The following is a 22,986-nucleotide window of genomic DNA, read 5'->3' as shown; positions in this document are numbered from 1 at the left end:
TATTATATTATTATTATATGAAAAAATTTTAATACTAGAATTAAAATTAAATAATGATATATCAAGACGAAAATTAAATACCTTTTGATGTATTTCAAAATATCTATAAATATGTCATTGTTTGATTCGAAGGAAGCAACGATATTGATCTATAATAAATATCAGCCTAGTATTCACCTTTTTGTTTTATTCTTATAAATGATAATAAAAGAAGATGAGAGTATAATCTATATCTAATTTGTATGAGATCTTGTTTATTTATAGGTAAGAACAAAGGACTTCAAATAAATAATAATGATAGTCTCTCACATCAAGATCATCTCTAATAAAGAATCTTATCATAATTCATAACCTTAACTAAAATCCAAATCAAAACCTTAATATAAAAGGACCACGAATCTGAATCTAGTAAATAATAGAAGAATTGGCATGAAGTGGCTGCTTCAATAAGGAAATTATATATATATATATATATATATATATATATATATATATATATATATATATATATATATATATATATATATATATATATATATATATATGGTAATCAACATACATGTAAAGCCCTAGGTACCACAAAATTGCAGGACTGTTAAGAGAAATATAAATCTACGGCTACTAAAATAAACAAATATAAATCCTGTGCCACTGTTACTATGTGCCACGCCAGTGGAGTTCTAAGTAGTAGTGTATGCATCAACCACGAAAAACAAATATTCATTTATTTGCTCCTTACAGATAAAAATTAGAAATTAGAACATCGTAGAATGACCATCACAACGAATTGTGAACTTGTTATCAATCTTTGGGTTGCTTGAGAATACTGCAAATGGATCAGAGAACCTATACGAATGACGCATCCTATGAAGCTCATCGAGCTGAATCCTGACTCCGAGCCAGATGCGTTTAGATTATCAGCTTCAGGCACGCTTCTTCTTACTATGAGTCAGCTATAACCCAATCTACAATAACAGTGACACAGAATCTGATAAAGAGAGGTTTACCTAATGGTACTAAAAGAAGGGTGGATATAGAAGAAGAAGGAAACTTGGAACAGTGGTTGATGTTTTGCAAAGCGAGGACATTAAAACAAACACATTAAGTGCGCAAGACGTGTCGCCCTGCTTTACCTTGTATGCTTCCGATATGTCACGGCCTCCAAGCTACCGCTTGCTTATCCCTTGCAGCGGATACGAGGTCCGAACTGCTCGGGATGAACCATAACAGCTCTCGATACTGCATCCATCGAGACGTACCTGTTCGATCTGGCAAGCTCGGCGAACATGCTCCGGCGACGAGCTGACGGACTGGGGACTGGTGCGGACGGATTGTGGAAGAGTTAAGAGCAATAAGAAGAGGGGAACCGCGATCTGTCTATGGTATCGCTGAGTAGAATATTCCGATCCAATATCCGCTGAATCGGAGAATATGGAGGGATACGCAGACTAAATTATTTATATTTATTTAGTAACCCCGCTTGACGACAACGTCGTTGTAGTATAGTGGTGAGTATTCCCGCCTGTCACGCGGGTGACCCGAGTTCGATCCCCGGCAACGGCGTCATAAGATTTAGTATTTCACCCTTTTTTTTTTTTTTGACTTTTGCATATTTAATTATCGAAATTGTGACCTTTTGATTTACCCCCGCTACTCATACATCACCAAATCGTCATCAGATTCTACTGCAGAAGTGAGCAGGTCAAGAACTCAAACGACGAGCATCACAGGGCTGGAAACAGGTCGATGCAAGAAGTCGCTTTTTAAGGTGGTTGCGGAACTAAGTTATTTAGGATGGGCTTTAATGCTTTGCCTCCACTGGGAGGAGCACATCATGTGCGCTTGTCTATAATTGATAATTGATCCATTTGTTGGAGCAATGCAGTAGCCTCGTATGATTGATTGATTGATTGCTTTAGTCGTGTTGTTTTCTGCACCCAGCAGTATCGGCATTGCTGCGTGCAGCCCACGGCGATTCCATGCCAATTGACATCCGACCGAAGCGTTCGACGCAGTTATTTCCCCCTTGATCTTGTAGCGTGCAATCGAGACAGCATCCGAACGCCGTTGGTGGACCTTTTCTGGTGGCCTTATCCTTGGTCTCCAGCAAAGCCAAGTTACTCCCATTTGACCCGCTACGGAAAGAGTATCCTCATCTTACGGAATCCTCAAAACGGAGGGAGGGAGGGAGGGTGGGCGGTATGATGACAACATCTGCCGCCCTGTCTGTCACCCTTCATCCTCTGCGACAGGGAAAAGAAAATTGCAAAGCAACGCTTCTCCCACGGATCTTTGCAGAGACACGCCTGCCGCTGCACATGTATCACACTTGGGAGTCGTCGGTCATATACAAAAGGAACTGACTTCTCCTCCCTTGCTTTCCATCTTCTTTTGCTCAAGACAAATTTACTGTATCAAAAGGGAGAGAAGAAAAAGAGAAGAAGACTGTAGAGAGCACGCACAAGGAAAAGACACGGTTCACTCTTATCATCCATCATTCGCTTCGTGATCCGATGACCATAGTAAGCTCTCATCAGGCTGTGCTCGGGAACAGCCCACGCTCCGTCGCCTCATACGAGCGAGATGATTCAGTATCAGAGCAGGACATCATCAGCCACTCCTCCCCCCCGGACAGATTCTAATCCTTTGTTGACTGGCATATCTCTGCCGTCACGTGACCTCGCTGCAGATGCGTGTAATGGAGCCCAAGATTATATAGTTTATCTCTTCTTCTTTCTTTTTTTTTCTGGTTTTTTTTATATATTTATGTCCCTCATAGTTCTATATATCATATGCTCTTCTACAAAATATTTGTAGACCTTAGGACTAAAGGATTGGATGTTAACTTATGCGGGGGCACACAGCAAAATGGACGGCTGACGTTGTTGTCGCATTGAAACGTGCGGTCGGATATGTAACGGACTCTCGCTTTGGGTGGTTGAGGTCTCATTGAAGGCTCCAATTTTTTCGGCCCCCTCCCTGCCCCAGCAAATCGAACACATGACACGACTACCTACCGCTGCAGAGGAGTCGCGAGCCCAAAGACAAGCAAGCAGGGCACACTGCCCTTTTCGCGTGAGCTTTTTAAGTTAGCCCCTCTCTTTCCTCCCTCCTTCCCTTCCTCCAAAAGCTAGCCTTCAGAAAGCGCGCCATGGAGCTCTTCAGGCTGCTCGCTCATGCTGGCGAACACGGTGACGGCGACCCCTCCCCGGCTACCGAGCCCGCCGACACCACCATCGCCGCCACGGTCCTCTGCTCGGACTCCGATGACGGCGGCGGGGACAGCGAGGACGAGGGCCCCTTCTTCGACCTCGAGCTCACCCCTCCGATGCAGGAAGACACGGACCACCATCGAGAGAACCAGCAGTCGTCCGACGCGGAGACCGAGGACGAGGACGGAGCGGAAGAGTTCGACCTGGAGTTGTCCCCGGATGGAGGAAGGTACGGCCGCGGCGGCGGCAGCCTCCGGCGCGACCCCGACCTCTCGTTGTCCCCCTCCGATGGACTTTTCTTTAAGGGCCGCCTCGTCCCGCTCGAGCCCTCCTCGTTGACGAACTTCGCCGCCTCCGAGGTGGCTAAGTCGTCCAAGTCCCAAGTCCCTGCTTTGCTCAAATCCGCCGCCAGGGCCCGCGCCTTTAAGCTGAGCTTCCACGGGAGGTCGAAGTCGGCCTCGATGGAGCCCAACCCCGTCTCCTCCCCCGCTGCGACGTCCTCGCCGCCGAAGCAAAAACATAGAAACAAGTTCTTCGTCAGGTTCAGGGTCGAGGCGGCCCCGCCGGTGCCCCTCTTCGCCAGGGACAACAGCTCGAGGAGCTCCAGCAGCAGCAGATCGGCCATGCTTTTCGCCAACGATGGATGGCCGGCGTCGGACGACAAGAAGCTCCTCAAGGACGTGCTCCAAAGGTATCTTAGCAAAATTAAGCCTTTTTACATCAAAATCTCGAAACGGTACGGCGAGAAGCTCCGGTTCTCCGGGCCGTTGAGCTCAAGCAGAGCCATGAAAGTGCGGCCCGCCAAGGAAAGCGGAGGAGACCAGCTGAAAGAGACGGTATCAACGTGGAGCAGCTTTAGCGGGTCACTGAAGTCGCAAGATGAGAATATCCCGGCGGGACTGAGGGTGGTCAGCCGGCGACTGAGGAAGAGCCGGTCGGCGTCCGCGGCCGTCGCCTCGGTTCGCTCGCCGCCGCTGGCGACCGGAAGGCGGGACGACTCGCTCTTGGAGCAGCAAGACGGAATCCAAAGCGCCATCGCTCACTGCAAGCGGTCATTTAACAGAGGTACGTATAAAGCTTCCGAATCCGGCCATGTTTTAAAGCGTTTATATACAATCTTAGAGAAGACCGGGTTGACTCGGCGTGCAGGGTCGGAGTCGCCGCTGATGCGATCGAGGAGCGATTCCGGCGACGGGAGATCGTTGGAATCAAGCAGCAGCAGCAGTAGCAGCAGCGGCGGCGGCGGCGGCGACGTTTGAGCATCGTCCGTTCGGGTTTTTATTAGAACGGAGGTGGAAATTAATACGCATAAAGGAGAACGAAATGGTTTGGTAGAGCTATTCCAGATTTGGCTTACATCTCTTTGTAAGGAGAGGCACCGAGAGTTTCTTTTAGCTTTTGTGAAGTCATCTCTTCTGCCATATATATTTATATTTATATATATATATATATATAGTTGTATCTGCGAGTTTGTGTGATGAGATGCAGTGACAAATCGTATATCAGTGTGGGTGCAGTTGACTGTTCGTTCGGTGAAAAGAAATCAAAGACGCGGAGGTGTGGACGGACGATGAAGATGAGGAAGAAGACAAAGGTTTTGGAGGACAAAGATCTGAACGAGTCTTGTGAGTGGAAGACCGTGCCTTAGTTTCTGTTTTTTTATAACGCGGCCGCAGTCTTTTTCTTTTCTCTGATTTCTTTTTGGTCTCTCTCTCTCTCTCTCTCTCTCTCTCTGTCTCTCTCTCTCTCTCTCGCTCTCTCTTTCTCCGTTGGGAGTGGAGGAAGAACAAAGGTGACACAATAGTGCAACACGAAATTGCCGGCTTTTTCTCTTCCAGCGAAGGGGTAGAGGCGGACAAAACATTAGCGTCCATCCATCAGTTTTTCCCCCCAAAAAAATCTCTTTTTCAGATTTTTCTTTTTTTAACTTAAAGTACGAATTTTCTATCACCACTATTTTTTTAATCTGAAATAGCTCTGGTTATTTATCTTTTTTTTCTTATAGATCAATACAGAAAAATATTATAGTGTTATTTTTAATAATGTTTTTATAAAAGTATGAATCAATCTAGACATAATATTTTTATATGATATTGTATTGTTTTTAATAATTAATATTAGAAACATTATTTTTAAGTATTATGTTAAAGTGTTATATTATTTTTTAAGCATTATTAAAATATTATAAATAGATCGATTTTCAATCTATAGGAGAAGGAAAGAAAATAAATGTTTTTAGAGAATTTTAGAAATGCGAGGCATTATTGTTCGGGAAAACCCAAAAAGAAGGGTTTGTTCTGCGGATTTACTTTTTTTTTTTTTTTCCTAAGAACATTTTATGAAAAGAAATCTTCAGATTTTTAGGTACTATTTTTTAAAAAATGTTTTGCATGGAACTTAAAGCGCTGTGGGGATCAAAAAATCCCTCTTTAACAACCATCATTAACATTAATTTTTTTTTTATCGATACGCAATCGATTTGGAGCAATTATTCAATCAGATTAATATGGTATTAATCCAATTATAGTTACATGGTTTTTTAATAGATTAAGACAAAAATATATCTTAATAAAGAGTTTTCAAAGAGTGCGAATGCTTATTTGAATATAAATATATTTGCTTTAATCATCAAATGGTAATCAAGTTTCAATTTTGGAACACTGAGATGGAAATATTTGCAGGCCATGAGCATGCATGCAGGAAGCAGAAGACCCACCACCGTCTGTTTGTTCAAAGTGGCATCTCCACCTTCCATCGTATCCCGTCCAAAGGAGAGAGAGAGAGAGAGAGAGGCAGCCTGTGGCAGACTAAAGCAGCGACAAAGAGGTGCGGATGTGGGGGGGAAGGAGCAGGCGAGAGAGAGAGGGAGGGAGTATTCATCCTTTAATTAATTGCGTGGTCAGCGGAAGCAGCGAATCCGATGCTCGCCTTTTGGAGTGCTCGCGTGATACTGTGCTTCTTTTGTCAGGTAAGACAGCATCAGATTCTCCCTGCGTTGTAGTCCGGATGGTGTGATAGCTTGTCGTCACACCGCAATTGTTTGACCTCGTCCGACTTCATCGAGTTCCATGCTTTCTTGGACGACGCCAGCTGAGAGTGAACTCTGGCTTTGCGATGGATGGTTCACGGGCGGTGTGCCAAAAGATTCGCGGTAGGGTTGCTGAACTGGATTCAGTACACCAAGTGTTTGATGAAATGGGAGAGAAGACTATGGGTTGCATGGAGGATAGATCGTCCTCCTCTCGCTCTGAATAAATTAGATACCATATGGAGTGTTCCTTGTGTTGGATTGTCAAATAGCTTTAGTGGTGAAGACGTTGAGGTAGGAAGAAAGACTCGTGTGTCTTCGTTGCGGTGGTGATTGGTCTCGTGTTCAAAGTTTCTTCGCCAAGCTACTGCTTTGGCGGCGTCCACGAATGGATAACCCCAAAAGTCAAAATCGTTGAGCTGCTCTCCTTTCGGACAGACATAATTCTTCAGATTGCCTTTCGTAAACAACAAATAATCTCTTCCATGATATGATGCACACACCATATTCTAACTCTTATCTACCATGCATTGCTTCGCAGCTGGAACATTTATTGCCAGTAACAATTAAGCGCTACCCAATCCATGGACAAGAGATGCAACGATTAATCTTCAGCTGACGTTGGCGGAGCAATCCGTGTTCTTGAATTCATGAAACGTCGTCGACAACTCCAAGGTCATGCTGCAGTTCAACATCACTTCGATGTCGCGCTTGTACACGCCCAGCACGTTCACCCTCCCCTTGATGTCCGTGAAGCTCGTCAGGTTCAGCTCGGTGCCGGCGGTCCACGCCTCCGTGGTGATGTTCATCTGTTTCACCACTCTGTCGGTGAGCACGTCCACCGTCACGTTCATCCGCGCCGTCCGGCGGGCCGACACCTTCCCCTGGGGCGCGTACGCCACTCCCACCGTCTCCCCCGCGTAGTAGAAGTCCGTGGTGCTGTTGTCGAACCGGAAGGACGCCACGTTGGGGTTCTTGATCGAGATGTCGGCGACGAGCGTGGCGTTGAACAGCACCAGGTTGTCGAGCGTGCCCGGCCCGACTCGGAAGGTGTCGAGGGTGAGGGAGTTCATGGTGAGAGTGGGATCCTTGACCTTGAACACGGTGAGGGAGAGGATGAGGATGGTGATGCCGAGGATCACGACGGTGGCGCCGCAGCAGCCGCAGCAGCACAGGGCGCACCGCCGCTTGTGGAGGTACTGGATCGAGCGCCACCTGGAGGCGGCCTCCTCGTCGTCGCCGACAGGGACGATGGACGGCGAGTGCAACATGATCGGCTTCACCTGCTCCTCTTCTCTCTTCCTTGCCATGATTTGGTTTGACCGCCGGTGGAGGCAGAAAAGATGAGTCAGCCTTTCCCGTTGCCGCTCTCTTCTTGGAAGGCAATATATGAAGAGGGCGTTGCAGCAGTTGGAAGTCCTATCTTGTTGCCGGACGGGTGACGCTCCACTGTTGACTTGACTTTTGAGTCATATGCGACACGGCGAAGCATTTCGTCCAACATATAAAATCTTGCCGTCTATGAACAAACGAACGCATAAACGAGTGATTCTTCTTTGGAATCTGACCGATTCCAATGCCACCGATGTGCGGATGCCACTGATTACGATCACGTAAGCCTGTCGACTGATACTGCTTACTTCCGTGACCGGTTTTAGACGTCCAGTGGAATCGAAGCAAGAGGACGACTAGAGCGAGTGAGTTAAGTTAGCGGTCAAAAACGGCAGTCGTTGCGCTTGGTTGAATGAACGCCAATGATCCCTTTGGGGATATGTGCGTAGACTTGGGATCCAGCGGCAAAAGCGATGCAATGGGCAATACACGGTCTTCATGTCGCGGACCATTTTGATGATCTTTGTATGTATCAAACGATATTCCGGTGTGTGACCACACCAAATCATGACCTAAATGAGATAATCCAATAATACTATCATATTGTCATTAATCGGAGGTAGCAAAACTACAGAACAAACGCGCGTTTGGTCGATCGTTCATATAAGATAGATGACGACAAAATTTTCTGCACAGTGCACTCATTGTTACAATTATGCAAAGTCGAATTGCTACACGACTTCGATGGAATCAGTACTCCTATTTTTTCATTTCCATACCATCCGGCGGAGTTCCCTCTACTTTCCTTGAGCCAACATCCTTCCAGTTTGTTGACAGCACGGATCCATTGGATTCCACCTACATCAAATTATAAACGTATATAAGGAAGTCATGTCCGGGAATTAAACTGATGCAACCACCTCAGCCTAGACACTTGTTTCAGGAATAACACAACTGATGGTGCAGCAGATTTTTCCCTATGAACAAAATGGCTCTCTCTCCTCGAGGGACTAGCTTAACACAAAATTGATCCTGGTGATGTTGGCTCTATATTTGGTAGTTCTTGACAAATTTAAAAGTAAAGATCCTGATCATTCACGAAGTTACGACTGAGGATAAGGAAACTATGATCTTACAAAGGACTTCATCATTGCTCGCTTCATATCTTCATCACCACCCTGGTATATGTCACGGAACAGCTTATTCAGAGCTGCATCACCATCTAGCTTCTCCTCTTTCTCCTGAAAGGGACGAGATGAAATGGCAACTGGCGTCACAAGAATAAACTTTGTAACACAGACAAATAGAAGATACTGATAACCTCTTTTTTCACTTCAGATTCCAGCTTATCCCAATCAACTTTGGTTTTCGAGGATGGGTAAGAAGGCCTTTCAGATTTTACATCTGCAAATCCTGCATATAAAATCAACTGCAGATTGAGATAGCTGTGCATTCTAGGTTTCCATTCCACTGCACTTTAGAAAAGGAAGATAAAGCATAAGTCATAACAAAAAGAAATTCAGATGACAAAAGTAGAAAAAAGAAACACAACCAGACTTTAAAAGGAAAAAGTAATACAGAATCGAAAGTCATCAATCAACTTGTAAATGAATTTTCTTGTCATCTTAATCTACTGTAGAAATGTCAGTAATTTTAGCAAACACATCCTAAAACTTCCTTTCATAGTTATATTAAAACTAACATATTGCTTTCAGAGGTCTGGTCGTATCAAAGCAATACATGACCGTATCTGGTCAAAAAGTTTTCTGTTGGTCTAATGCTCTTGAATATGTCGATCAGTATCTATGCCATATGCCTTCATAGTAGAACATTTTAGAAGTGAAGCATGGCCGATCTGAATGCGTTACAAGCAACAACCACATCAGTCAAATGCAATGATAACACAAACAATAAGTGGAGAGAAATAAACAAAAGACCAAAGAATGTCCAAGTACATAAGCACAAAGAAATGACTGCTGTATTAATTAGAGATACGCATCCAAATCAGAACACAAGACAAACAACTTTAGCACTAGATATACAATATTTGATGACATATCAGTAATCAGATAACGAAAAAAATATATGCACTGCAAAACAGAAGAGAAAAAGAACTTTAACTACCTGACACATTAACCTTCTGCACAACTTTTTTGTCTTTACTGAATTCCAGTGATGTCCAAGTGATGGCTTCAGCTTTAAAGAGACGGATTTCGATTTTCGAAGAAAAAATTTCATATCTGCATTTTTCTGGTACAATCTGATGTTGAGTCAATGCCGAAAGAAAAATGTAGAATTAGTGACAAGACATCATAAAGGATGATAAGTTACCATCAGATACATTATTCGAACACACTGATTCAAATTGCACTTCCTCGCCACTCAGAAGCATGCTAAAGGAATTACCAAACAGTGGAAGAAAAAAAAAGAAGGAATTTTGTGCAAACTTTTAAGATACTCTAGAATGTCAAACAAAAAATAGGTTCTGGCACAAAATAAAAGAAGCATAAAAGCAAGAAACAAAAGAGCCTCAAACAGCCAAATAAATAAAAATGCATATGCTTCATAAGAGACGTGTCATACCACTCGAAGCCCTCAAATTATATTTCTTTAATCTCATCTACTGAGAAGTCATGTGTCATATTACTTGGAGAAAGAGTATAAATAATTAATAAAAAAAAGCAAAACTTGAATTTTAGTTATATACTTTTTGCCGACTAAGAAACTACCGTACAGCAACGTTTGCAGACAACTCCAGCTCCAGCTATGCAGATGCAACTAAGTTTTCCCTTATTAGGAAAGGGACTTTTGTGCGTCCGAAGGCATGCAGAATGGTCGTTAGAGAAAAATCAAATCAGATGGATTTTCGTACAAAAGAACTCAATCAGTAGGAGCCGAATAAAAAACTATTCATGAAGCAATGAATTCTTTGGAAAAGCACCAAGCTGCAACAAACAACGGATGCATGTTGAGTTTCGAAAAGCACACAGGTACATCCTTGATGTCAGGATACAACAATTAAATGCACATTTAGGAGTGCTAGCTTGGAAAATTACCTTGGCAAATAGACGATGTTGAAAGAGGTAAGTATCTTCTCCAGGGATATCAATTGTGACACTTATCTATATGAATGTAACAGGTGGGTCAAAATTATCTGGAGGATCAAGTTTGCAAAATCAGACAAACTAAAATAAATAAAGCTTAATACGAAACATACTATCTGTTCACCAAAGTCGATGTTCACATATTTTTCTGGGATGTCCTTTGCAAAAATGGTCAGTACTACCTCTGTAGGAGTATTGTAGTGGTCATGTCTGCATCAGAGCACAAATAAATTATCAGACTTCAATATAGAAAAGGGTTGCTGGCAAGACGGAGATCGTAACAGTAAGTATTAAGATATGCGCACATGCACATGTTATGTACAAAATAAACATATGAGATATACGTATGAGGCTCCTGGAGATTACCCAGGTAATACATTGCTCCAGCTACCCAAGTCCTATACTGCTAAGTTCTGAATGTTAGCAACATAAAAAGGTAGAGCTAATCAAACGTAAATTAAACTAGAAAAAGGGAAGGGAGAATGGCATTTGACTTCTTAGAGGCTCACATGCAAATTAAATGCCATATCACAATTTAACATATGCTACTCAAATGATGGCTATGCATCTTTTGAAACAATCTACATGCTGCTCGTACAGACTTGAGAGGAACAAGAATGAACACAAAGGCCCAACTAAAGAAAAACTTTAACATGAAAATGGAAAACATAAAAGACAAGGAAGATGCATTATATTATTATATGTTAAAGTTCCAACGAATTAAAAAAAATTATAGTCTTAACAGAGCTTCAGAGAACCCTAAATGTAATAAAACTAATACATGGTCTTAGCTTCTCTAGAATTTCATCAACCCAAAAATTAATAACCCTAAATCAATTTAACATGTAATCCTCTATAGCTCAATAGACATTTCCAGTACCAAACTGACTCAGTGGAGATTGTTTCTTACTGATGACTAATGAAAAGAGAATAGCCAATACTCTCAGAACTAAGTCAACATTCCAGATATCTATCAATGAGAGGCTTGTTGTCTTTTAGTCCCAAAAAGATAGGACCAAAGCAAGTTTATACAGTTTGTGGTTCACCCCAAAATATGGAATCATCCTGGAACTTCCACAAATAGCTTTGCATGTCAAAGAAGAGTAATTTCCAAATAGTAATTGTTAAGGCACAATACATGATTTCTAAACATGCAATCATTAGTTACAACTTATAAGAAAACTATGAATCGTGCTCCAATTCTATTGAACAATGCACATGATTAGGACAATCAGACATGACATGACAACAGAAAAACAAAAAGAACCTCACAGTCATACTCTTCTATTTTCAAGAAGTACCTATATTTTGGCTTGCTAGACACTTTGACTGACTGATGACAGGATGCGTCATGAATAGGCACAGATTCCTTAGGAGACCCAATACTGCCATCATGAGAAGAAACGACTGCAATTGGTGATGCAGCATGGGCACCTTGTTTTGGCAGACGATTAATCTCCTCTGCAGAACAAAGTACACTGTAGCTATTCGGCCATCTTATGCATATAGAGACATAAAGAATCAAAAAATTATTTACGAAATACCCAGATAACTAAATGCATAATATATTCTTCTTGAAGCCATAGAATAATAATGTTGTAATACAACAGCCCATGTTCTCAAGTGAAAGAAGCATCAATTTGATGACCTAGTCGAAGCAGTTGGTGTATCATGCATAGTTCTAGCAAGGTACATTTATTTTATTGGACTATCCTTTATCTCCATGAAATGCATAAACCAACACTTGCAGTCCAGAAAATGCCTATCATCTGTGATGGCCAAATTAGCACAACCTATCTCTTTTAAATATAAAATTAATTGATCAATAAACACGGTTCCAACTAACATTTTCAAATCTCTGATAAGTGATATAATAGGATCTTCCTACAAAATCAAGCAGTCTGGAAACTCCAACAAAGTTCAACGCAATTAAGAGTCAAAGTCTCAGTCTGGAGACAAAATTTCCAAGAACAAGAACCAACAACCACAGATCCAAAATCATGAAGCTGATTCTGAATAATTGGTAATTACTATGAAGTAAGAAGCAAACATTATATACACTGAAAAAACAGGCAACTGGGCTGCAAACAAGAAGTATGCACACCAGACCTCTTTGTGTGGTGCTGGATAATTAAAGAGAGCAGAAGTCTCTGATGACTCAATCATTGAGCACATCAAAACCATTCTGATAAATCAACAAAACAGAGGATAACATCCAAACTATTCAGTGGATTACTAGCATAACAGTCTAAGATGTCTTCCATTTTGTGCAACAGTAATGACTCAGCACAAAGAATGCTAACCTTCACACAAAAGGCAGAACAGGAAATTTCCTGCTTTACCAAAGAAAATAAAGTCTGATAGTTAGGACTACAAAGTACCAGCAATATGTTCATCACATTCCTTAATCAGTCTAGTGAATCTTGAATCTGTGGGTGCCAAATAGAAGCCTGCTTCAAGAGCTGCTTTTGCAGTTTGATATTCTTCAAGCTTGATACAGGCAGTACTGTTAATACACATTAATTTGATTAAAAGAGCAATCACAACAACCCTTCAAACAGATGCAAATGTAGTGCAAATGTTTTACAAAGAATGTCATCACTATATTTGCAGAAGTGAATCAATCAACGTAATGGATGACAAACATAAATAGAAAGGAACACAAATGTCTTTTGTTTTAGATAGATAAGAGATGTAAATTGTAAAAGCAAATCAACAAGGATTAGCCTGGTCATTTTATACCTGGTGCTTCCATCATTACATTAACAAAAACTAAAAGAAATGTGTAATAAAGACATACAGTTAATGACCAATCTTTGTAAATAGAGAAAGTCTAATTTTTCATCTGCTCTAAACAACTTTATAAATAGAATGAATTTAATCGAAGGAATTGATTTTCTTGCACCCTACCCCAAATAATAAAATGGCCCCTTAGCACTACCCTCTATTACAAAGAAATTTCCACAGCATGAGTTGGTGAAAACGATCATGTATAAAAACTAAATGAGTGTTTTTACACCTTTTCAGCTCTTAGTTACATAATTGAAGTGCATCACCAAAGAAGAAGCTGCTACCACCTCCCTCCTGAGTTGGGTGCCTCACTTCTTTGTTGGGTCTTGGTACTCTAGTTAATTAAAGAGAAGGTTTGCTATTGCCTCTCATCAGAGTCATTTTCATTAATGTTTTAACAGAAAATTTGGAATACATGCCATCTTGAAGCATTCCACACATAGTTAAAACTCTCGATCAATATTTTCTGCATGTTTTGTTTTTCCACATCATCATTTTCAATATTTTATAGTAATAGTTTTACAAGAGAATATTTTGTCCAAAAAAAAATTGATCTATAACATCCTATTTAGTTTGACTAGAAGTGGGAGAAGACTTAAATGGATTTATAAGAGCTAGATGAGTAGAAAATCAGCATCTTCAGTTTAAATATTTTGGGTCAATGATTCAGGCTCAACAAAGTTGACAGGACAGTTATCATAACATAATAAGTTCATTTCCAAAGTCCATTAACAAGGAGTGCAAAAAGCTACCAAAATATAAAAAGGAATTATTCAGTACTTATCTTGGCTTCTCTTCAGAACTACGAAAGTCAAAGGGATCCATTACTATTGTAGTCTTTTATGATGATGATCAACTCATGAGCTTCAACTAAAGATGATTTTGATCAACTCATGAGCTTAAGCTAAAGACTTAAGTTAGCTTTTCCTTGTCTAGGGCTACCACGTTCAAACTTTGTTGGTTTTCTATTGTTTTTCTCAAACATATTCTCCTGGTTACCAAGAGATAACAAACTATAGGTGCAATCTTTCCTATTTACTTGTGTCCATCTATGTACTTGGTTATGTTTCAGTTTCTCTTTAGAGGTTGTCTTCTACATTGTTCATATCTTGGGATTCAGTTTTTTGCTTAACTTCTAGTCAGAAAGATATTCATTGGTTTCAAGTATGGTTAGAAAAAGAATTTGGGGTCGAGATCAGCCCTTTGGAAAAATTTCAGTTGGTATCAATATCAGCAGGATCAAGCAAGCACAAGGCAGAGAATAAAAGCTTAAACAGAAAATAGAAATTTTATTAAAAAATATAAGATTTAGAACATATATGAAAATATGTCACATATGTAAAATTAATAAGGAACAAATCCACTAAACAGAACTTGAGTTCATTTAGTTTTCATCAGCCATTTTCTTGACCCATTAGTTGATTTTTTGTCCAAACAAGATGTTCAATTTGCGAGGGACCAATAAAAAATGTTAAATGACTCATGCAAGTTGTGAAGACTAGAGAGCTTCTATACAAAAAGTAAAAGAAAATGGGACTCTGGAGGGTTACCGTGCTATGAACTCACCCTTTTCTCAAGTAAGCTTTAGACATTGTAGGAGCCAACTCAATTGCTTTATTAGCATCAGCCACAGCCTCTGGAAAAAGTTGGCATTATCCGACTCTTAGTGCATAATATGCAGCTTTTTGATACAAACTAAATGTATCAGACATGAAAAACGTCTTATGACGTTAGCAGCCAAAAAGCAGTTGAACACCATATGGCTTCATGAAGTTGACAGTAGCAGATTGACAATAACCACGCAATAGGACGCACAATACAAATTCCTAGTCAAACCTTTATTGACTTTAGAAGAGGAAACGGAACACTTAAGACTCAAAGAAAAATGCATCTATCAATACACGAGCCAACAGTCACCCAATCACAAGGACGCAGCTAAAACGTTCTCCAAGATCGACGACGGGAGGGCACATTTTCGAAGGAGAAGGCATCCAACAATTCAGATCCACACGGGTCAGTCAAGAGGATTCAGGATTAGCTCGGGTACCGCGAATTCAAGGGGGACCTCAAATGTTCTCCAAGATCAAATACCAAGGCAATGAAGGGACGGAGGAGCAGACAGTTACCGGTGAAGTTGTTGAGCTTGATGTTGGCCTGGGCCCGATCGGCGTAGAGATCGGCGTTGGCGGGGTCCAACTCCAGCGCCCGGGTGTTGAGATCAACGGCGAGCTCAAAGTCATCGTCGACGAAGGCCTCCTTCGCGCTCCGTGCCAGATCCGAGGCCATAGAAGCGAGAGGGACGAAAACCGCAAAAGGCGAAGGGTAGATGGGCAGATAGGTAGAAGGAGAGAGGGAGTGGGAAAGGGAAAGGGAAGGGAAGGGAAGCGAAGCGACGCAAGACCGGCGGGGCGAAGGGATGCAATGCAGGTTAGGAGGAGATGTTCTAGAGCCTTCCTGATAAGGGAGAAGACGACCGACTTGGTTGTGCTCTGTCGAGTCAACTCCTCGTGTGGTGGGTGGGGTTCAGGATTAGCATGGGATCAATTGATTCCTCCAGATTATTTATAATTTAATACCATATGAAATTTAACGATATATATATATATATATATATAAATATAATATAATTTAATACCATATGAAATTTAACGATATATATATATATATATATATATATATATATTGTCTTTTATGGTTTATATGCTGTGTACGTGTGTACCCCCATAAGTCAACAATTCCATGTTTAACTTATACCCTTGTAGATGGATTAAAAAAAATGTCATAGGATAATGACATACATACATAAGAAAAAACATTAATATTCTTAATTTTTGTAACCTTTGTTCAATCGGCATGGTTATTCCACTCAGGAAAAATAAAAATTTAGATAGAAGCACAGGTATGGCAATACTACTATGTGTTTTGAGATTACTAACGCAAGTTCGCAAGGGTTATACATGTGAATATACACATTTTTGAAGACTGATATCACTATATCAAGAAAATTCTTATCATGTCACTTATTTTTTCTCTTTTATTTATTTTCTTACGATTAGTGATACAAGTGCATGCGTTCGGTAAGTCCTGATATAAAATGAGCAATTGCTAGCATAAAGTCCAATCTCATCACATCTCCCACTAAAATATGTTCAACCCATTTTTCTTCCAACATCCCTCGCAAACGCGATTGGCCAAGCTCTCGTATTGTTCACGACGAGTTATGGCCTCTCGACATGTCTTCTTCTTCCGTCTTTAGGTTGTTGATCTCCAATCGACGAAGAAGAGCTTCAGTCGTCGTTTGCTACAGGAGATTTTTCTGCCTTTTTAGATAGGAGTTTTGATCTTACACTGCGGTGAAGTTGAGATTGTTGCACTTTTAGCACTAGAGGTTGGACCTTTAGTCAGTTCAGGTGGGAGATGGAAGGGAAATGGTTGTCGAGGTTGGTCGCGGCCGTGGTGTTTGCAGTACTCTGCTTCTTCTTGGCGACGGCGCAGGTGGCCTCGGCAGATCGAGGCCTCAAGCTTATGAACCCGAACATTAATACGATCGCAAGGGGAGAGATGAAGAGGGCTTTGAAACGTTCGCAGCAGGAAGATGGATCATCTTACTCTCACGTTTGGCCGGTAACTTCTTCCTGCATGATCTTCTCCCCCTCGTCACGATCCGTTGTGGATCTTGTTCGCTTCGGAAGAAACGATTACGTTTTTGTGGCTTCTTCACTTATTCTTTGGTCTGGTAGGCTATGAAATTTGAGTGGAGAATTGCGGTGGGCTCCGTGATTGGATTCTTGGGAGCAGCTTTAGGCAGCGTAGGGGGTGTTGGTGGGGGTGGCATCTTCGTCCCCATGCTCACCCTCATCATTGGTTTTGATCCTAAATCATCAACTGCACTGTCAAAATGTTAGTTTCCTCTTCGTTTCTCCCTTCTTCTCCGATGAGTTACCGAAGCATAGGAGTTCTCTGAAACTGGTATTTGCATGAATTGACACCGATTTTAATGTTGCTTGGGTCGCAGGTATGATCATGGGCACAGCATGTTCCACTGTCTACTACAACCTTAGGCTGCGGCATCCGAGTTTAGATGCGCCGCTCATCGATTACCGCTTAGTTTTGCTCATTCAACCCATGCTCATGCTTGGAATCAGTATAGGTGTTATTCTCAATGTAATAATTCCTGAGTGGATGGTTACGCTTCTCCTGATCATCCTCTTCTTAGGTAATCTTTACTCCGTCTTTAGGATCACAGCTATTCTGTCAAACTAAAGATTACAAGACAATATCTTTCTCTGTTGCAACTTTGTGGCATATGATGGTAGGGACGTCAATGAAGGCTTTCATGAAAGGTGTTGACACATGGAGAAGAGAGACAACCCTTATGAAGGTAACCGTTATTCTTGGCTTAATACTGATCAATGGTACGTGTATACACATCTTGGAGATGTTGATGGGTGATGTACTTGTTGTCTAATTCCAGGAGGCTGCCAAAGGCCTTGGATCCAACAGTAAGGATGATGGAAATTAAAGCGTCTTATAATTTCCTTTTAGATGGTCATATCAGCTATTCTTGTTTACCTCAGGTAGATCGACACAGTACGAGCACATTCCTCTGTCTCCAAGCAATTCTGACCAAGAAGATGCAGAGACAGCACGAGAGCCAGTGGTAATAATACTTCAGTAGAAGCTGCAGATAGACTCGCTAGGATGTAGAACTGTTATACTCAACTATCTGACACCAAAATGCAGGTCCCAGTTCTCCAAAATGTGTGCTGGAGGGAGCTTGGTCTCCTTGTGCTTGTTTGGATGGCATTCCTTGTGTTGCAGGTCACAAAGGTGAGCAGTTTGCTGTGAATACTGTAGATAAGTGACCTCCATGACTAAAAGAACCAAGGTGATGAATGAACTGTGGTCGAAAATGTGTACAGAACTACACAGCTACATGTTCGACATGGTACTGGTTCTTGAACTTACTGCAGGTATACTGATCTATCTCCTTTTTTTCGACATATGAAGCTCTCTCTCTCTCTCTCTCTCTCTCTCTCTCTCTCTCTCTATAGAGATTGCAAGTATCATGAGTAGGAAACGAGTAATATTCATCGTGCGTGTCAATCTGCAGATTCCTATCGCTGGATCGGCGACTCTGTACGAAGCAGTTAGTTTATACAGCGGGAGGAGGAAGATTTCTTCCGGAAGAGAGGAAGGGACAAAGTGGAGGGTGGCTCAGCTCTTTATTTATTGTTCCTGCGGCGTCGTCGCCGGAGTAGCAGGTGGCCTGCTTGGCCTTGGGGGAGGCTTTATCTTGGGTCCGCTCTTCTTGGAACTCGGACTTCCTCCTCAGGTGAGTAGCAGTCAAACCCTTGCTTCCCGGAAGCTCATGGAATCGGCGATATCATAATACTGAATCGGTGGAGACTTGCCAAGGAATCAGATAAATAAGAACACGAAGAAGAATCAATCTCCACCACCTACAGACCACAAGCTGGATGATTGATTTAAAAATTGGTTCTCATGATTGAGATGTGACGATGCATGCAGGTCTCCAGTGCGACAACAACCTTTGCCATGGCATTCTCGTCCTCCATATCTGTCGTAGAGTACTACCTTCTAAATCGTTTCCCTCTCCCATATGGTACTACAACTCATCTTCATGCTCTGCCACTCGATTAGTCGAGTGAAAACAATTGTATTTAGTGAAGCTAAACGTTTCGAATATTGGTGTTCGTTTGGCAGCTGTCTACTTTAGTTTGGTGTCAGCAGTTGCTGCATTTAATGGACAAGTCGTAGTAGGAAGATGGATCGTAGCGATGGGGAGGGCATCTCTCGTCATCTTCATATTGGCCTCGATGATCTTTATCAGCGCACTCTCGTTAGGTAAGCCAACACCACCAGCTACTACGATGTCAGTATTGCGAGTGACTTGTTGTAGTAAAGGTTTCGAGCAGGAGCCTAAATTTTGACTGCCATGGAAATGGTTTCAGGCGGGGTTGGTGTCTCAGACATGCTAAAGAGGATTGAAAAGCACGAGTACATGGGCTTTGAGAACCTTTGCGGATATCAACCGTAGCATTCATCATATATAAGAACATTCCAGCTTGCTGTAAAATTGTCACTCTGATGTCTCCCTTTTAATTCATTGTAATAATGCTTTTCAAGGGTGGTAGCAATTCACATCTCTGAACCAAGTGCTTTTGGAATGGGGAATTAAGGCTAGAGGCGCAACAATGAAAACGTGTCGCATGGCGACTTTTGAACAGTTTGGGAGCGCCCACGCTCGTCTTGTCTCATCTTCCTCCCGGGTGGGAACAAACTCCGAGAAATCTGCGTGTACGATTCATTTTAGGCGTGCTGCGCCGAGGACCGGAATTGTTTGGACCTCTTCTTCCGATCCATCACCGCACGCTACCTCGTAAGAAACAAGAGTAGTAAGTCTCATCCTACAACTTAAGAATATCCGATTCAAACCTCGTTGAGTACAGCCAACCAGACGTCATTTCCAATTCTCCCTACCCGCGACGACTTTCCACATGACAACACCACCTGCTATCCCTTTTGTCAAACAGATACGGCTACGGCGGCGTTCCGCCATCCCACGTCGACATACTTCGGAGGGCAGCAAAGGTCTCTCTGTGGACACAGGAATCTTCCGCCGGTTGCACTAAAAGTTTGACGAGACGAAAGAGAAATCTATAGAAGCTCAAGTTGCAGCGAGTCAACCAACGAGGACCAAGGCAACGACAAAAAGAGAGGAAGTAGCCGATGGAGCAAGTCGGAAACGCCACGCCACACCAGCACGACGATCCCAACGCGGATATAAGGAGTGTCTAATGATCGTAACTATTGACTTACTGGGTGGCCACTCCTGATCACAATCAAACAGCTGCTTGAAGCTGTTCGATCTAATTGAACCCTGCGATTCGTTCGTCCTACAAGAGATGGCCATTCTCATACCTGTGCGTAGTTGAAAGCAACCTAAACCACACTTTTGTAGATATCGTTTTAGCTGGAGTTAGATGGGCATTGGATTCACTGGATCCCGCACCATCCAGTTCGCCAATTCAAAGCGCAGGCTGTACACAGATGCTGCAGTTAAAAATTGTGGGAAAGGATAATATAATAAAGAAAGCAAGCCGAGGAGAAAATTAAGAGGGGGAGGTGAGATCATTGTGAAGCTCGCACATGTGCCGGATCGCATCGCCTCAATAATGCAAGGCCCGGGCTGCTATCCATAATATTATAATCGGAAGTTTAGGTGGAGTTATTTGCCCCCCACATCCCTCCGTCTCCCTTCGTCGGATGCAGTCATGGAGAGCACCTCGCAGATAAAAGTCTAGCACAAGCGACATAGCTTTTATGTGATTTTAATACGATGGATGGGTGCGTGCTATGAGTTTTAAAACCGCCTCCGTCTGTCCCCATTTGCACCCCCCACCAAACACCCTATGCCTCCCTCTCTCTCTTCTTCCTCTTCCTCTGCCTCTTCTAGTATTGTACAAAGCTTCTTCTTGTACGGTCGGAGGACGTGAGCGAGTGCGTGCTCTGGATCAAGGATCGAGAAGACAATTGGTAGAGAAAACTATATTGCTTCTTCTCGGATTGTGATGAACGGGAGCTGCAGCAACGAGCTCGACGCATGCGAGACCGAGGAGGTCGAGATCGCATCCGAGATCAATGATGCGAGGCCGGGATCGCCTGGATCAGGCGATGACTCGAAGCCCGTACACTCTTTGGGTGCCTCCACTTCATCTCCCTATCCCAAGAGAAGGTGGATCTTCATTTTCTCCAGCTACTCTTTGATCCTCGTTTCATGCCCTTCTTAGTCCCTTTAGTTGCTGGCATTAAATTCGGCTCATAAATGAACAGCCGGCGAGGAGTGCAGAAGCGGGTGGTGACGGTACCGATCAGCGACTCGAAGGGCGCCGGCGAGGGGGCTCCGCCACCTGATTCGTGGACCTGGAGGAAGTACGGCCAGAAGCCCATAAAAGGCTCGCCTTTTCCCAGGTATGAACGGGATTTGCAGTAAACTCCTCCGCCTCGGGGTGGAGGCGCACTGGAAGATGGATCCAAAGTCGTGATTTATGTGGGACGTGCAGGGGCTACTACAGGTGCAGCAGCTCCAAGGGGTGCCCGGCGAGGAAGCAGGTGGAGCGAAGCCGCGTCGACCCAACCGTTATCGTGGTTACCTACGCCTTCGACCACAACCACACCTCGCCGCTCCCCAAAAACCACCACCACAAGCATGCGGCAGCCGCCGCGCAGCCCGTCGAGGAGCAGCCGCTCACGCCGCAGCTGAACCAGTCCGGCACGCCGGACTCCGCGGAGCGCGACGAGAAGTTCTCCGACCTGATCACCGAGGAGGAGTCGGCGTTCACGGTCCACGCCGGCGGCTGCTTCCCATGGTTCGCCGACGTCTGCTCGGTGCACCCGACCTCCCCCTCTGCGGCGGACTCCGACGAGTTGCTCTACGGCTCGGTCCTCTTTGCCGGTGCCGCCACTGGCGCAGCGCTGCCCGAGGAACTGGAGGAGGCCGCAGGGGGCGGCGGCGGGGGTGACGACGACTCGCTGTTCGCGGGGCTCGGGGAGCTGCCGGAGTACACGGTGGTGCTCCGCTGGGGGCTAGCATCGGCATCGTGGGTGGGGACCGCTGGGTGACCACTTTGCCGTCGATTCGATCGAGGGGAATAGCCGGCATTGACGTATATAAATTGTCTTCTTCCTGATTTCTTTTCCTTTTTTTCTTTAGGTTCTTTATTTTTACCTTCACATTGACGACTCTAATAATAAATTCTTATTATAACATATATATATATATATATATATATATATATATATATATATATATATATATATATATATATATATATTGAATCTTGGATTCTGGAAATATGATATATATACAAGTAACGAAAAGAAAACAAAAGTTGGGGAATATAAAAATAATCAGAGAAGATGGAAATAATTGGAGTTGGTGGGAGGTGCCTTTGGATGCACATGGAAAGAATGCGAAGATAGACGAATGGGATGCCGCCGGACTCCGCGCGGTCGAGCTGCAACTCTCCCCATAATATTTTATATGCGTGCGTCTTCCTCATCACAACTTTCCTTTAGTTGGACCACCGTAGGTGAGGATTAGAATTGCTGTGTTTGGATCATCGTTCATCAGCTTTCCCGGCTGCTGCACGAGAATTGTGAGGCTGCAGCAATCATTTGGGAACCGAGCTCTATCATCCTCAGATACACGGCAGATCTAAGCTGCTATGTCCTCCATTTATATGATGGTGAGGCCAAACCTCACAGAGAAAAGGTGTTTCTGTGTTGGCGTCAGCAAATTTGGGCTAAGCCCGGCCAATTTGGGCTACAGCTCGAGCCCACTCAGCCACCGCGCCGGGCTCGACGTCATTGGACCCAGACTGGGTCTTTATTGGGCTTCTTAGGCTTTCACGTAAGCGGCATAAAAACCTGGATTGGCTTCCCTGCGTTCATTCTGGTTATATGATGGGCGTAGGTTTGACCAACGATCCACCGC

The 22,986-nt window shown here is 43.2% G+C and overlaps 5 protein-coding genes and 1 long non-coding RNA gene across 11 annotated transcripts; 3 read left to right on the top strand and 3 right to left on the bottom strand.

Annotated features, from left to right (window-relative positions):
- Positions 1-633: 633 nt before the first annotated feature.
- Positions 634-1,398, bottom strand: LOC135609032 (uncharacterized). Its single transcript, XR_010485668.1, has 2 exons — positions 1,134-1,398; positions 634-965 (listed from the first exon to the last, which is right to left on the bottom strand). It is a non-coding gene; the product is annotated as an uncharacterized LOC135609032 (long non-coding RNA).
- A 1,411-nt stretch (positions 1,399-2,809) lies between these two features.
- Positions 2,810-6,913, top strand: LOC135610049 (probable membrane-associated kinase regulator 2). 6 transcript variants are annotated; one of them, XM_065104007.1, is made up of 4 exons: positions 2,811-4,577; positions 4,719-4,837; positions 5,894-6,180; positions 6,782-6,913. In XM_065104007.1, exon 1 carries the CDS (start codon positions 3,152-3,154, stop codon positions 4,469-4,471), a length of 1,320 nt encoding a protein of 439 aa, XP_064960079.1. In that variant the 5' UTR covers positions 2,811-3,151; the 3' UTR covers positions 4,472-4,577; positions 4,719-4,837; positions 5,894-6,180; positions 6,782-6,913. The 6 variants fall into 6 exon arrangements, with proteins under 6 accessions (XP_064960076.1, XP_064960079.1, XP_064960077.1 ...); XM_065104005.1 differs by lacking the exon at positions 6,782-6,913 and adding an exon at positions 6,181-6,490 and having other exon boundaries at positions 5,894-6,038; XM_065104006.1 differs by lacking the exon at positions 6,782-6,913 and adding an exon at positions 6,303-6,490.
- On the bottom strand, positions 6,669-7,588 carry LOC135610051 (late embryogenesis abundant protein At1g64065-like). The gene has a single exon (XM_065104010.1). The coding sequence runs from the start codon at positions 7,548-7,550 to the stop codon at positions 6,852-6,854; it is 699 nt and encodes a 232-aa protein (XP_064960082.1). The 5' UTR covers positions 7,551-7,588; the 3' UTR covers positions 6,669-6,851.
- A 566-nt stretch (positions 7,589-8,154) lies between these two features.
- Positions 8,155-15,966, bottom strand: LOC135610048 (protein SGT1 homolog). The gene is made up of 10 exons (XM_065104002.1): positions 15,593-15,966; positions 15,033-15,102; positions 13,058-13,182; positions 11,978-12,137; positions 10,790-10,886; positions 10,629-10,694; positions 9,697-9,832; positions 8,894-8,985; positions 8,709-8,813; positions 8,155-8,430 (listed from the first exon to the last, which is right to left on the bottom strand). The coding sequence occupies exons 1-10, from the start codon at positions 15,750-15,752 to the stop codon at positions 8,332-8,334; spliced, it is 1,110 nt and encodes a 369-aa protein (XP_064960074.1). The 5' UTR covers positions 15,753-15,966; the 3' UTR covers positions 8,155-8,331.
- A 640-nt stretch (positions 15,967-16,606) lies between these two features.
- LOC135609031 (sulfite exporter TauE/SafE family protein 3-like) lies at positions 16,607-19,863 on the top strand. Its single transcript, XM_065102119.1, has 12 exons — positions 16,607-17,090; positions 17,207-17,366; positions 17,482-17,682; positions 17,783-17,847; positions 17,941-17,968; positions 18,044-18,126; positions 18,210-18,296; positions 18,389-18,439; positions 18,580-18,801; positions 18,999-19,092; positions 19,194-19,334; positions 19,442-19,863. Exons 1-12 carry the CDS (start codon positions 16,884-16,886, stop codon positions 19,525-19,527), a joined length of 1,425 nt encoding a protein of 474 aa, XP_064958191.1. The 5' UTR covers positions 16,607-16,883; the 3' UTR covers positions 19,528-19,863.
- Positions 19,864-20,720: 857 nt separating this feature from the next.
- Positions 20,721-22,253, top strand: LOC103981522 (probable WRKY transcription factor 65). Its single transcript, XM_009398274.3, has 3 exons — positions 20,721-21,225; positions 21,324-21,461; positions 21,554-22,253. Exons 1-3 carry the CDS (start codon positions 21,062-21,064, stop codon positions 22,110-22,112), a joined length of 861 nt encoding a protein of 286 aa, XP_009396549.1. The 5' UTR covers positions 20,721-21,061; the 3' UTR covers positions 22,113-22,253.
- The last annotated feature ends 733 nt before the right edge of the window (positions 22,254-22,986 follow it).

Source organism: Musa acuminata, chromosome BXJ2-4, assembly GCF_036884655.1.
Source record: "Musa acuminata AAA Group cultivar baxijiao chromosome BXJ2-4, Cavendish_Baxijiao_AAA, whole genome shotgun sequence".
NCBI lineage: Eukaryota > Viridiplantae > Streptophyta > Magnoliopsida > Zingiberales > Musaceae > Musa > Musa acuminata.
This window is presented reverse-complemented; position numbering and strand designations above follow the sequence as displayed.

What these genes read in the sequence shown, in the direction of transcription:
- LOC135610049 (XM_065104007.1), top strand. Translation starts at nt 3,152, where the DNA reads ATGGAGCTCTTCAGGCTGCTCGCTCATGCTGGCGAACACGGTGACGGC.
- LOC135610051 (XM_065104010.1), bottom strand. Translation starts at nt 7,550, where the DNA reads ATGGCAAGGAAGAGAGAAGAGGAGCAGGTGAAGCCGATCATGTTGCAC.
- LOC135610048 (XM_065104002.1), bottom strand. Translation starts at nt 15,752, where the DNA reads ATGGCCTCGGATCTGGCACGGAGCGCGAAGGAGGCCTTCGTCGACGAT. An exon ending in CAAGCTCAACAACTTCACCG is followed by an intron (nt 15,103 to 15,592) that starts GTAACTGTCTGC and finishes AACTTTTTCCAG; the next exon opens with AGGCTGTGGCTGATGCTAAT. An exon ending in AATCTGAAGTGAAAAAAGAG is followed by an intron (nt 8,814 to 8,893) that starts GTTATCAGTATC and finishes CGTCCCTTTCAG; the next exon opens with GAGAAAGAGGAGAAGCTAGA.
- LOC135609031 (XM_065102119.1), top strand. Translation starts at nt 16,884, where the DNA reads ATGGAAGGGAAATGGTTGTCGAGGTTGGTCGCGGCCGTGGTGTTTGCA. An exon ending in CAAAGGCCTTGGATCCAACA is followed by an intron (nt 17,969 to 18,043) that starts GTAAGGATGATG and finishes TGTTTACCTCAG; the next exon opens with GTAGATCGACACAGTACGAG. An exon ending in AGACAGCACGAGAGCCAGTG is followed by an intron (nt 18,127 to 18,209) that starts GTAATAATACTT and finishes ACCAAAATGCAG; the next exon opens with GTCCCAGTTCTCCAAAATGT.
- LOC103981522 (XM_009398274.3), top strand. Translation starts at nt 21,062, where the DNA reads ATGAACGGGAGCTGCAGCAACGAGCTCGACGCATGCGAGACCGAGGAG. An exon ending in TCTCCCTATCCCAAGAGAAG is followed by an intron (nt 21,226 to 21,323) that starts GTGGATCTTCAT and finishes ATAAATGAACAG; the next exon opens with CCGGCGAGGAGTGCAGAAGC. An exon ending in AAAGGCTCGCCTTTTCCCAG is followed by an intron (nt 21,462 to 21,553) that starts GTATGAACGGGA and finishes TGGGACGTGCAG; the next exon opens with GGGCTACTACAGGTGCAGCA.